This window comes from Lepidothrix coronata, unplaced genomic scaffold, assembly GCF_001604755.1.
Source record: "Lepidothrix coronata isolate B3197 unplaced genomic scaffold, Lepidothrix_coronata-1.0 Scaffold148, whole genome shotgun sequence".
Classification (NCBI taxonomy): Eukaryota; Metazoa; Chordata; class Aves; order Passeriformes; family Pipridae; genus Lepidothrix; species Lepidothrix coronata.
In genome coordinates, this window is record NW_016690328.1 from 1173316 (window position 1) to 1185998 (window position 12683).

General features: G+C 42.6%; 1 protein-coding gene across 6 annotated transcripts in view; it reads left to right on the plus strand.

Moving 5' to 3' along the window:
* TSNARE1 (t-SNARE domain containing 1) overlaps positions 1 to 12683 on the plus strand; it is a 479220-nt gene that overhangs the window by 286612 nt on the left and 179925 nt on the right. For all 6 annotated transcript variants that reach the window (XM_017828461.1, XM_017828457.1, XM_017828456.1 and 3 more), the window contains one exon: positions 2072 to 2144. In XM_017828461.1, the coding sequence (XP_017683950.1) occupies positions 2072 to 2144 (73 nt within the window). The remainder of the gene's footprint in view (positions 1 to 2071; positions 2145 to 12683) is intronic.

The window sequence follows — 12683 nt, forward strand, 5'->3', positions numbered from 1 at the left end:
TTTTTTTTTTTTTGCTTTCTTATGATTTCCCAGCTTTTTAAACCTTTTGTTTGTTTTTTTTCTATATCTTCAGTTATTCAACAGTTTGGTATATTTTAGAATTCACAGTGTGGCTCCCAGGCTTCATTGCAAATTGATGCAATTCTGTGATTAAATGTTATGCCAATTATATTCTCACAGCAAACTTCAGTAGAAGGACTTGGGTTCATTTTGCACCATTTTCTAGATTTGCCAGTAAGCAAAATGAGTTCTTTGAAAGTGGGGTGGAAGCAACCAGGCCCTTTGACATGATTGTGGAATCACAGTACGGGTGAGGTTGGAAGGGACCACAGTGGGTCATCTGGTCCAACCTCCTTGCTCAAGAAAGGAGCACATGGCACAGGATTGTGTCCAGCTGGTTCTGGGATATCTCCAGTGAAGGACAGTCCACACATTCTCTGGGGAACCTGCACAGTAAAGAAATTCTTCCTCAGGTTCGGGTAGAACTTCCTGGGCATCAGTTCCTGCCCATTCCTCGTGTCCCATTGCTGGGCCCCTCCAAGCAGAGCCTGGTCCATCCTCGACCCCCTCCCTGCACACATGGACAGACATGGGGGAGGTCCCCTCTCAGTGTGTCCTCTTGAGGCTGAACAGCCCCAGCTCCCTCAGCCTTTCCTCATAAGAGAGATGTTCCATCCCTTCATCATCTTTGTAACCCTCCACTGGACCTGCTCCAGGAGCTCCATGTCTCTCTTGTCCTGAGGAGCCCAGAGCTGGACACAGCTCTCCAGATGTGCCTCACCAGGGCTGAGTGGAGTGGCAGAATCACCTCCCTAACCTACTGGCAATGCTCTTCTGAATGCATCCCAGGATACCATTGGCCTTCTTGTCCCCCAGGACATACTGCTGGTCATGGACAGCCTGTTGTCCACCAGAACCAACAGGTCCTTCTCCACAGAGCTGCTCCAACATCTCCAACCAGGTGGACGTGCGTTGCAACAGGACCCAAACAGATAAATGAATTACTGTGCAATTGGTGTCAGGAGAAGCAGATTCTTAGGAAATGTCTTCAATGCTTCAGAAAGCATCCAGGGCTGGATTGCCCACTACATGGACACACTGTTTGCCAGACAGTGGAGTCTCCATCCTTGGAAACAGCCAAAACCAAGTGAACATGGCCCTGAGCAATCTGCTTTAATTGTCTGCTCTGAGAAGGAGTGTTGGACTAAATGATTTCCAGAGGTTCCTGCCAATTTTAATGTTTCTGTGATTCTCTAATTTGTACAGCTTAAAAAAAAATACATCCTCTTTGAGTGTCTGTTTTTCTGCTCTGGTAATGTTGCCGTGCTGCTAGTGCATTTAGCAGTGTCTTTATTATTATGTCTATTATTGCTAAATTAATTCTTTTTATAAGAGACAGTGTCGTATGAAGTCAACATATGCTCACATTTGCTCTTTTATATGATAAGTGTTCGGAAATGAAGGAAACAAACTCATGGGCAATTTGCTGTGTTTTCACTGAGAAAATGTCAGTGCTGAACCCAGTTACTCCTTTTTTTTTTTTTTGCTACTTGAAAACATATAAATGAATCTGTTCATCAAACAGCTCTTTCCTCGTTGCCTCACCAATGAGATTTCAAACTCAGTGAGTTTTTGATGGTATCTCCATCAGTTTATGAATAGCATCTTATCAGATGGATGCTGTGCTGAAACGTGGCCTTTTCCTGTGTAAGAATCCACACTCTGGGATGAATGGCTCTTTTTTAGAAAGGGAAGTGTTTGCTGCTGTTGTTTTTATTGTTGTTTTTCCTTAGTCCTCCACAATTCTGAAAAGCAGCCATAAAATCTGATCATTCTACTTGTTTCCTTCACAAAGCTGGAGTCAGCTGGTTGACTTGGATCCAGCAAACCATGGCTCTAAGGGACTCTTTTATTGACTGTGGGGGCATTATAACTTTCTCTTTCTTTTTCTTCCACACGGATAAAGATTTCTGGGTTTGTGTTTTTCTTTGCAGTGCTGTACTGTGGAATGTGCCTGTTATGCTTGGATATTCCCCATTCCTTGTTAATATTGGACTTTCTGTCTTTTCAGAGTGACATGTTGGATGTGAACCAGATCATTAAAGACCTGGCCTCCATGGTGCATGAGCAAGGAGATGCAATAGGTAGGTGTCACATTTAAATTATGGGCTTTATTACCCTCTTCCACCACTCCAATGTGATATTGTCCCTCATGAACAGCTCTTTGTTGATGCTGTGATTATTTTCCCTGGGGTTTGGGGCATTTTGTACATCCAGAGATGTTTTGATGTGACAAACTGCCCTGTGCAATAGGGTTCTTGTGTTAAGGATAATTTGCTGGTATGTTTAGCATAAAATACAATTCACAGGGAGATGAATCTGTTCCTTTTTTTGACTGTAAAAAGGAAGCTGAAGAATATATGACATTAACTGGAAAGGGATCCAATTCTTCCTTTCTACCTGGAACTGTAATTAAAAAGCAATAGTAGTAGCAATTATTGTTATGATTATTGATGATGGTAGAGAAAATTAAGCAGCTTGATTTTCCCAAATAGAATTTTCATTCCACGTTGCAGGGTGTGTCTAATTAAATCTACAGAAACCTGGCACCATGATGTGCTCATATGCATAGTCTGAAGTGGCTGCCCATTAGTTGCCCTCCTCAAGGAGAAAATTGGGAAAAGAGAAGAGAAGAACCCCTGGTATTATCTTTAAGAGCAGACCATCATTGACAGCCACCAATTTTTGTGAATAGAGAGATAAGAAACAGTGGATCAACTCCCTCTGACCTTTGTCACTGCTCGCTTCTGATTAACTTAACAAAAATCAGACTTTTTCTCTATTTCTTTTTTTGCGTATGTGCTTCTGAAGCAACTGCCTCCTTCCAAATTTGAGAGCTAATAGTCCTAAAGGCTTGTTGAGGGACCTAAACTCCTGAGCAGCAAGATTTGTGGGGATATTTCTAACCTGCAGCGTTCAGCTGAAGTTCTCGCTGACGCTCCTGGGAGCAGGATCAAGTCCTTAGGCAGCCATATGTAGATCATAAAAGAAACTCTTCTCTGCTGTTTATTAATCACTCTAGATTTTTTTTGCCAGGCCCATAACTTTGCAAGTCTACGTTAGCATAAGATATTTTCTTTCACACTGAAATGAGGTACTTACACCCTTCTGAGAAATTCAGTTTACAGGGGCAGGGAACAAAAAATCAAAATTATATTTAAAACTCTTTTTTTTTTTTTAATTTTTATGCTACTTTGAAAGCTTATTTTTGTACATGGATAACTTTGGAGCCTGATTCATCTCTAAAAGCACATCAGATGCTAATGCCCTGAGGGACATGACAACATACATCAGCTAGCTTCAAGATCCTCATAACTCCTTTTCTTGAGGCAATATTTATTATTTTAAGATGTTACCCATGCATAGAAGCCACCCCAGTACTAACTTTCCTGTGAGAAGCCGTTAGACTAAGTAGGACATTTTGTCTTTGAGACAGCATAAGGTTGTTGTTGCTCTTCTCTTGTTGTTCTTCTCCTTCTTACACTGCAGCAGATTTTTAATGGTTTCTTTAGGACTATCTTTTAATCCTGACAGCCAGTCAGGGCATCTTCCCAACCAGTTGCTAAAGAGTCCCACTGTTTATCTTTTGACATTCAAGTTACACAAAAGTGAGATTAAGAATCAGGAGGCAAAGGGAGTTGAAACCCCCACAGTGAAAATTCAGTGATGACAAGAGACAATTCTTTTGTCACTTGGTTCATTTTTTAATGCATCCATCTTACATGCATGAAATGAAAGCTCTTTGTGTGCTTGTTTAGAAAACACAGGGAAGATACAGAACCAGGGAATATGGGACGTGCATCTCAGCAAAATGCTCCCAGGGCTGTGGAGCAAACCCTGCCTGGGTTCACCTGAGCAGGGGAGAGTTGTGGGAAGAGCTTGTCTGGTCTGTGCATGGCACAGGCAGAGCAATCCATGCTTCTCACAGATACCTAAAAGGAATTTTTCCAGCATATGGGCCATTTCCTTAATGAACACATTGAGGAAACTCCCTTGGGGCGAGAGCAATTTCTGCCATGCAAGGAAGAAATAGAATGCAGACTTGGGGAACCACATCTCTGTTATTTTATGTCTTCAGCAAATAAACTCTGTCCCTGTGTTCCTGGTCACGGCATCTCTTTGCTACAAATATTTAGTTAAGCATTACTATATCAGTGAGTCCAAGCCCTCAAAGCCAAAACAAGTTGGTGGATTGGGTTACCTATGAGAAAACAGTCTTTCCAACACAGTCTGACAGGAGTTCTCGGCAAAAACATCCTTGTCCAGCTTCATCACACGGGGTGCTGATGAGGGGAAAGGGTGCAAGGAGGAGGACAGTAATGGGTGAAATCAATAATTGGCTGTAAATTGGTGTTGGTTACATGGGTTTTGGGTCCATGGGACCCTGTTTGAGGATTAGCAGCTGCTTGGGAGAGGTGGGATCCACCTCATAAGGAGGACATTAAACTAGTAATGATGGGGGAGGGAGGGGTGACCAACAGACAGGATTGCTGGAAAAAGGACATGGGGTGGTGTGGCAGGAAGGGTTCACAAAGCCATCAAAGTGGGATTGTGGGCATGGTTACCTCTAGCACTTTATGTGAGCATGGAAATGCCTTCAAAGCACCTCTGTCATAGACAAATATCCCAAATCTTCTCCAGGAATTGAACATGCTGGGACTCACCTCTAAAGTGCCTGGATGCTAGTTCACACAGCGTGGGGAATAAACTTGAGGAGTTAGAGATCTGTGGGAAGTTACAGGGCTGCGATTTTGTTGGGATCATGGAGGTGGAGCAGGTTGGCTCCCAGGATGAAGCGTTGAATTGGAGGGATATGGGCTCTTCAGGAAGGACAGGAAAGGAAGATGAGGAGGAAGAGTTGCCCTTTATGTGAGGGAGCAGCTGGAGTGCATGGGATGCTGCCTGGGAATGGATGAGGAGCTGATGGAGAGATTATGGTCAGGATTAAAAAGAGGACAGGCAAAGTGGAAGAGGCCCTTTGCAGACGCATAGGAACAGCCTCACATTTATGGAGTCTGGTCCTCATGGGGAATTTCAACCACCTCAGTATCTGTTGGAAGAACATCAGGGCATAAATATTGCAGGAGGTTCTGAAGTGCACTGATGACAACTTTGGGGACCTGATGTACAAATGTCAAGATCTCCAGATGGCCAGAAGAGGACACGTCCACTAAACTTTACTATCATGGCAGCACAAGGGTCCTTCAGCCAAAGTATCCAAGGATTAAGGATTTGGGACTGTGAGAAGTAAATTATGTTGGAGGGGGTTGTTACAGCAGCAATCACTGCTTTCCATACTCATATGGCCACTCAACTGAACTGTAAGTTCATCAGAAGTCTGAAACATTCCCAGTATTTTAATACTGAACATGACTATTTTACATGTGCAAGCTTTCACTTTCATTGCCCATGCTGGGATATGTAGACAAAGTTCTGTGGAATCAGTTTTGTAACTTGTTTTAGGGAGAAGAGAATCCTTAAATCCCCGTTTCCTCTGAAGAAAATCTCAACAACACAGCTGCCAATACTTATATTGGTACCTGATGAAGTGGATATTTGTCCTTTTATTGTAGGCCCCTGTTTGTATTGTAACAAAGAATAAAGAGGACCTGAATAACACAGTTATTGATTTATCTGTGCCCATAGCAAAAGGAAATGCTGTTCTGTGTTTTAGAAGGGCTATTTTTCCATCCTACCTGTGTATTAACCATAATAGTTATGCCAGAATAACCAGCTAGACGTATATCCCTTATTTAAACTACTCTGATTCAACTTTCACCACTTATATTACTGTTTATAGCTCCATCACATTTCTCAAAGCCACAAGGAAAGACCCATATTGTGCTGAAAACATTTCAAACTTTTGAAAGAGTCATGTTTCTTCCTCTTTTGAACAGTTTTGGAACCAAACTTTTGCTGGTGTATCTGTAACCTCCTCAACTCCTTACAATGGGAAGAGATCCCAAGATCACATACCAGGCACTTATTTTAAAAGTACAACAGCACAGACTCAGGAGGTATTTTACCAATCCTCCCCTTCTTTGTCCAGACCAAATGCAGACAAATCTATCTTTACACAACAAAACCGGCTGGCTGAAAGAATCATAGAATCACAGATTGAGTTGGAAAGGACCCTCAAGACCATCCAGTTCCAAACCCCCTGACGTGGACACCTTCCACTAGACTAGATTGCTTCAAGCCCTGTCCAACCTGACCTTGAACACTTCCAGGGATGGGACATCCACAGCTTCTCTGGGCAGCCTCTTCCAGGGCCTCACCACCCTCACAGTCAAGAATTTTTCCTAATACCTAATCTGAATCTACTCTCTTTTAGTTTGAAGCCGTTCCCCCTTGTCCTGTCACTCCAGGCCCTTGTAAAAAGTCCCTCTCCATGTTTCTTGCAGCTCCCTTCAGGTACTTGAAGGCCACAATTAAGTCACCCCAAAACCTTCTCTTCTCCAGGCTGAACAACCCCAATTCTCTCAGCCTTTCCTCATAGCAGAGTTGCTCTATCCCTCTAAATAACCTGGTGGCCTCCTCTGGACTTGCTGGAACAGACCAATATCCTGCTGTGTGAAGCTAAAGACTTCCTCAGACTTTCTTTTCCCACCGACACTTATCCAGACTTAGATCTTGGTGCTACTAAGGTTTCATTTCACTCTTGACATTGGGGCATTTTATATCTGAAAATAACAGGGTGGAGAAACTTCTTAACGTGATCTAAAGTCAATGCTCCCTCACTTAAATATCTCCACATGGCCTCTGTCAGGCAGGGGCCCACAGACCTGACAGGAGAAGTATAGACATGGCAGCTGGTGCTTTCCTTCAGTCTCAGAGGAACTTCTTGATGGGGTCAATATATTCAGTCCTTGAGCAGTGCTCATATTCACTGATGCACCCCATTGTCACTTGTTGCCTAATGATGACAATAATAACAATACGTTTCCTTCAAAGATATTTGCATGAATGCAAATGAGTTGCTTATTTTGGAAGCTTTGGAATACAGGGAAGGTTTTTCATTTTGGGGTGTGGGTTTTTGGTTTTTTTTTGGTTTTTTTTTGTTTTGGTGAGTTTCTTTTTTTGTTGTTTTGTTTTGGTGGGTTTTTTTCTTTGTTTTGTTTTCTGTTGTTTTCTTCCCCCTTGAAATCAGGTCCACTTTGCTGCCTGTTTTATCCTTGTTGCCATTCTGACCTGAAGACTGGTTTAACACATAAGCATTGTCAGGAGGGCCCATCAGCACATCCTCCTCCAGTCTGGCTGCCTGGATGGCACAGCCAAGAGTCTGTTTTCAGGCACACAAACTGAAAACCAGGCTGGGAAATCTCTCAGCTGGATTCTTAACTAAACCCTCATGAGTTACGTGTCTCAGTTGGGACATCTGCAGAAAATTAACACTTCCTGAGAATAGTCCCCAAATACCTGAGTGGAACAGCTTTAATATCAACGTTCAGTTGAACGGAATCTGCAAAGTCTCTCAGTTGGTGAAGTTTCCTAAGTGGTCTCAGAGGAGGCTGTTATGGGATTGGCTGCATTTATGTTCTTGTTGGTTCCTGAGGAATTTGGAAATCTTGGCTGTCTTCCTTTCAGCCACTTGTGAAGACATGGAGTTCCATGTGAGTACAGAGCACAGCCCATGAAGAAAGGGTGCACTGGGCTGTTTCAGGGATGACCTATTCCACTTCCCAAGAAACTTCCAATTCCTTTGTTCATCTTTGGTATATTCCCTGTCATCACTTTGTTGTTCTGCCATCTAAGTCTAACAAAGCTTTATTGCAAACCACCTCAGCTGCTGCAATTGGACAGTGTTACTACCCTTAACTGCCTTGTAGGCAACAATTTGAAGGTCATGGTCACTGCCTCACTGGCACAGGTTTCCCAGAGAAGCTGTGGCTGCCCCATCCCCGGAAGTGTTCAAGACCAGGTTGGATAGGTCTCTGAGCACCTTGGTTTGGTGGAAGGTGTCCCTACCCATGGCAAGGGGTTGGAACAAGATGATCTTTAAGGTCCCTTCCAACCCAAACCATTCTGTGGTTTTCTGATTCTGTGGTGTTTTTTACACCACTGGCCTTGCTCTCCCCGTTTGTCTGGACTGCAGCAGTCGTGGCCTCCACAACTTTTCACATGTCCTTGGTTTTGGACAGTTCTGAATGGCCTGTAAGAGGCTCAGTTTTGTGTAAGGCCCATTTGGTGACCACTGCTGTGACTGAGTTGCTGGAGTCAGGTTTGGACTGCTGTGATCTCTGACTGACTCATTTTACCCTAAATAACAGGCAACACAAAAAAAAAAAAAATGAGCTTTTGTGTTCCTCTCCCGTTCCTGCTCTCTGTGAGTGTGAGTTTTTGTGTCATCCCTTGTGTGAGGACTTTTACATTTGGCAGTGCATTTGGTACATCAGCACGTGCTGCTTTATCAGGCGAAGAATAATGGGTGACTCTACACTTGCAAATTCACTTTTGCCTAAAAATTTGTCTGCTGTGTTTGTTTCTGTTTTTGACCCTCATAATGTGATTGGGCTGGGATAATTACAGTTAATGAGCCAGCTAATTTTGTACAAGAAACAAAGCTCTTCCTTTTGTGAGGTTTATTGCCACCAGTGGGATTCTTCTCGCACCAATTTATCCAAAGTAATTTTTGGGAAGTTCGAACTGTTGTGCTCACAGTTCCTAATAATGCTGCAGTTGAGCAGTAAATGTCATAAATGCAGAAGCTGCCCAGGTGGTTGGTTTATTTCTGCTGGGAGGTGAATACTTTGCCACAACCAGACTGTTTGGGAAGCAGGACTTGAGCAGGTTTAGTAAATCAAATGAGCCATGGAAAGCAAGTTGGAAATATCAGTGACCTTTCTTTCTAGGTAAAAGACATGATCTTTCCAAGACAGTAAGCAGAAATAATATATATTTATTTCTGTCAAATTTATTCCTGTGACAAACTCAGATTGAGACTTCATCAGTTGACTGAGCTGTAGGACTTGATAACTTATGCACCAGCGATGTGATGGGAAGTGAGCTTTGTGTTAATTGCAGACAGAACTGGACTTCAAAAAAATACTGCATGCAAATTAAATTAAGGGATTTGTCTAAACTGTGCCAATTCATGAGCTGGATTTGAAAAGAAAATATAGTTTTGATCTTTACTTCTTTTTTTATTTGTAAGTTTAAAGAAACATATTTTATTGCAGTTTGAAATAATGTTTTCTTTAATTTGGATGTCTTACAGAATTAAAAAAAAAATGTGTTGAGTGTAAATCACAAGGGAAAGGTTGTCCAGAGAGGCTGTGGATTCCCCATCCCAAGGCCAGGTTGGATGGGGCTTGGAGCAACCTGGGCCAGTGGAAGGTGTCCCTGCCCATGGCAGGGGGGTGGAATGAGATGATCTTTAAGGTCCTTTCCAACCCAAACCATTCCATGATTCCATGCTTCTATGAAAAGAAAGGGTATGATACAGACAAGTATCTGGAATTTCCAAATCAAAGCTATTTGAGCTCTTTTGCTCTGTACTTTGAGAGATTATTTTGGGGAAAAAATAAATCTGACACACCCATAAATTTCTTTGCCAAAAAAACATCTTATTGAAATACCTTTTTTGAAGCAGAAATAGAAGGAAATGGAAAAAATAAATGTGAATTATGTCTGTTGCCATGATACAATATCCTCACGTGCAAATTTTGTGGGTTTAAAACTAGAGCCTGGGATTAGCAAAAACCATATGAGAACTATAAACACCTTGGGTAGGTATCTGCAAGTGTGCACTGGTCAGTGAGGGCAGGGTCCATACCCACAGCCCCAGGATAGTCTTCCCACACCCTCAGGATACTCTTCTCCTGTGGTAAATATCAGGAATTTGAGGCCACTTGTCTCTGTAAGAAAGAACAGTAAATTGTTTTACATCTGCTAAACCCCTGATATTTCTGCACTGTGCCGTTCAGCACAGAGCAGATGATGTGAGGTGCCTTATTCCCTGACAGGACGTGCTATTTTCCAACAGATCCACACAGGGCACTGTTTGAATTTTAAATCCCTGGGAGGCACGTCCTGGCAGTCATGGCAAACCCCTGGCAGGGCAGTACCATTTTTCAGTGCATACATATGTAGCAGATACTTGACATTTCCAAGCTGCGTCTCAAGGACAGTATAAATCATTCAGAAGAGAAAAAGTGTTGTAAATTTATGCTGGTGTTCGGCCACTGCCTTGGAGCCACTTTTTATTCATACAGGCCGGGGGCTTTGGGCTTTTGGCTGAAGAAAACCAACAGGAAGAGTTGGTTATGACATTTTAGGGTGGTTTAAACAGCCTTTCCAAGCCTGCTTGGGAAATGATGGTGAGAGGTTGTTCAGTGCCTCAGTCCTTCCCTCTGAGGGTCATGATGTGTGGCTGGGTGGCAGAATTAGAGCTCTGCTGAAATCAAAAAGGAACTTGGGTTCTCTCTGCCTTCTACTGGAAGCAATAACCACAGCTCCTGATGACTCACAGAGCTGAAAATTGTATTTCATTGCACCAGTCTAAGCCAGTGTGACCCATTTAGCCTGAGTTTAACATAGGAGCACAATTATTTTATAAATCCTCTCGTGTGCAGAATTTCTAACTCGATGTTTACATTGAAGTTTGCAAATGACTAACCCTAAGCCATTTTTAACTTCACTCTGGAAGAATTGTCATAGTTTTCCCTTCCCTTAACATCTAAAGTTCTGCCTGTGCTCAGCCTGAGGGTCTTTTGTTCGTGGAATGAAACTCACTTAAAACTTTCCAAGTGCACGGCAATTCGAATGGGCAAAATTCATTTTCACACTGAAAGCAATTCCCCTCCAAACTTGGCTTTTAATTAGGAAAGAAACCTTTATGCATTACCAAAATACTCCTTTTTTCCTCTTCTTTTTATTGTGCTTCTCAGTGTGTTATATTGATTATTTTTAGCCAGAAGTTGTAGCGATAAAAGAGGGTTAAGCTTATTAAAGTGCTAAAAATAAAAGCATACTATGAAACCTGAAGGGGCCCATTTTGGTTTCTGCCAAGTGGGAGCATTTTAAAATTCTCATTCACGAGCTCACTTGCCTGTCTTTCAAGTGGTTTTACTGAAGCTCTGCCTTGTGGAACCAATCCACTGTTGCTGCTGTAAAGACTCAGGTGATGGGGGTGATTCCCTGGTAAATCAGGGCAGAACCCCCACTCCAGCCAAGGTCACTCCAGTAATTTCATATATAAGACTCCAACTGTTGGTCATTAGAAGGGTTGATCTCAGGAGACAGGTAAATAGCTCTTGGAGGTTGAAAGATACTTCTTGGAGTCATCATTATTTCTGTCTCTGTGTGACATAAAATCATATCAAATTGCATCTAAAAGCTGGATGGCTCTGTCGCCTTCACTGCTCCTATTGCAAGACTGTGGTTTAGATGAAAAATTATAAATATTTTCCTAATTCCTTGGTGTATTTGTTTGCAACCACCATCTGCTTTGGTGCAGCCCTGTCCTTCAGTTTACTCAAATGGTGATCACAACTCCTTAAGGTTTCTGCTTTCAAACTGTACCATAATTTTGCCATCACAGTCTGAGGACAGAAAATTGTCATGGGATCCCAGCCCCAGGACTGGATTATCATATTTATTTGGGAACAAAGTCACTGTCACTTCATGCCAAAGCCAAAGAGAAAGGAAAAGGCAGATCCTTCCAACAGGTTTTTCAGTCTACCAAGGATCCTCCCACCCTCGACTCTGCATCCCCAAGCGAAGTTCCTTGGAAGGACCCTCAAAGTGGCCAAGGTGAAGCTGTGAAGCATCACCAGTTCAGCAAAAATTCACTGAAATAGCTGCCAGTGCCACATTCATCATTGACTTATTAACATCATTGATTTACTGCTTATTTCTTTGTGATTTGGCCCAAATTCTCTTTCCCTCCCTTGCCTGACTGTGTTAATCAGCAGATATATCTCATTAAATTGCTTTACATATTTATATCTCATTTTTATGGCGTTTTAGAGCTGTTTTGGTGGGGGTTTTGTTTGTTTTAATTTTTCCCCTGTGCCTCAGGATTACAACTTGCTTCAAAAATAGAATTTAAATGGGAGGTTTGCTTATTCCAAGGCTGGTATTCCCCCACTGGGAGAACAAGTGAGCAGAGGCAGGGCCACCAGGGTCCAACTTCTCCCTGTAACATCCCATCAGCTCATAAACGACATGGAACACACGTCCATCCTACTTGGAAAAGCCTGTGTTGGGAAAACATCAGTGATATTTGCAAAACACAGTGCACAAGATCTGATTATCCCATTCCAGGCAGCACTAAGGGGGCGTTCACAGTGTTTAATTTTATCTAAGGAAGGCAAATCTCCTCAGGCCTCCCTGCAGGCAGCAGAAAGCGTTGGGTTCCTCTGGAGGGCCTTTTAAGGAAGCTAAATTAAGCTGCTTCTCTGATTTCCTCCTGCCCCAAGAGAAGCACAGACAGATTACTCTTGTTTTAGAAGGATATATATCACAGATTTCTCCTCTGTAGCTCCTCTATGCCTGAATGATTAATTTTCTGAGGCCAATCAGGTTTTAAGAGGCATTGAGCAGCAAAGGGTGTCTGCACTTAGATCCTGGGAAATATTATACACTTGCAAGTTCTGTACTTTGATTAGGCAGTCGTTAAG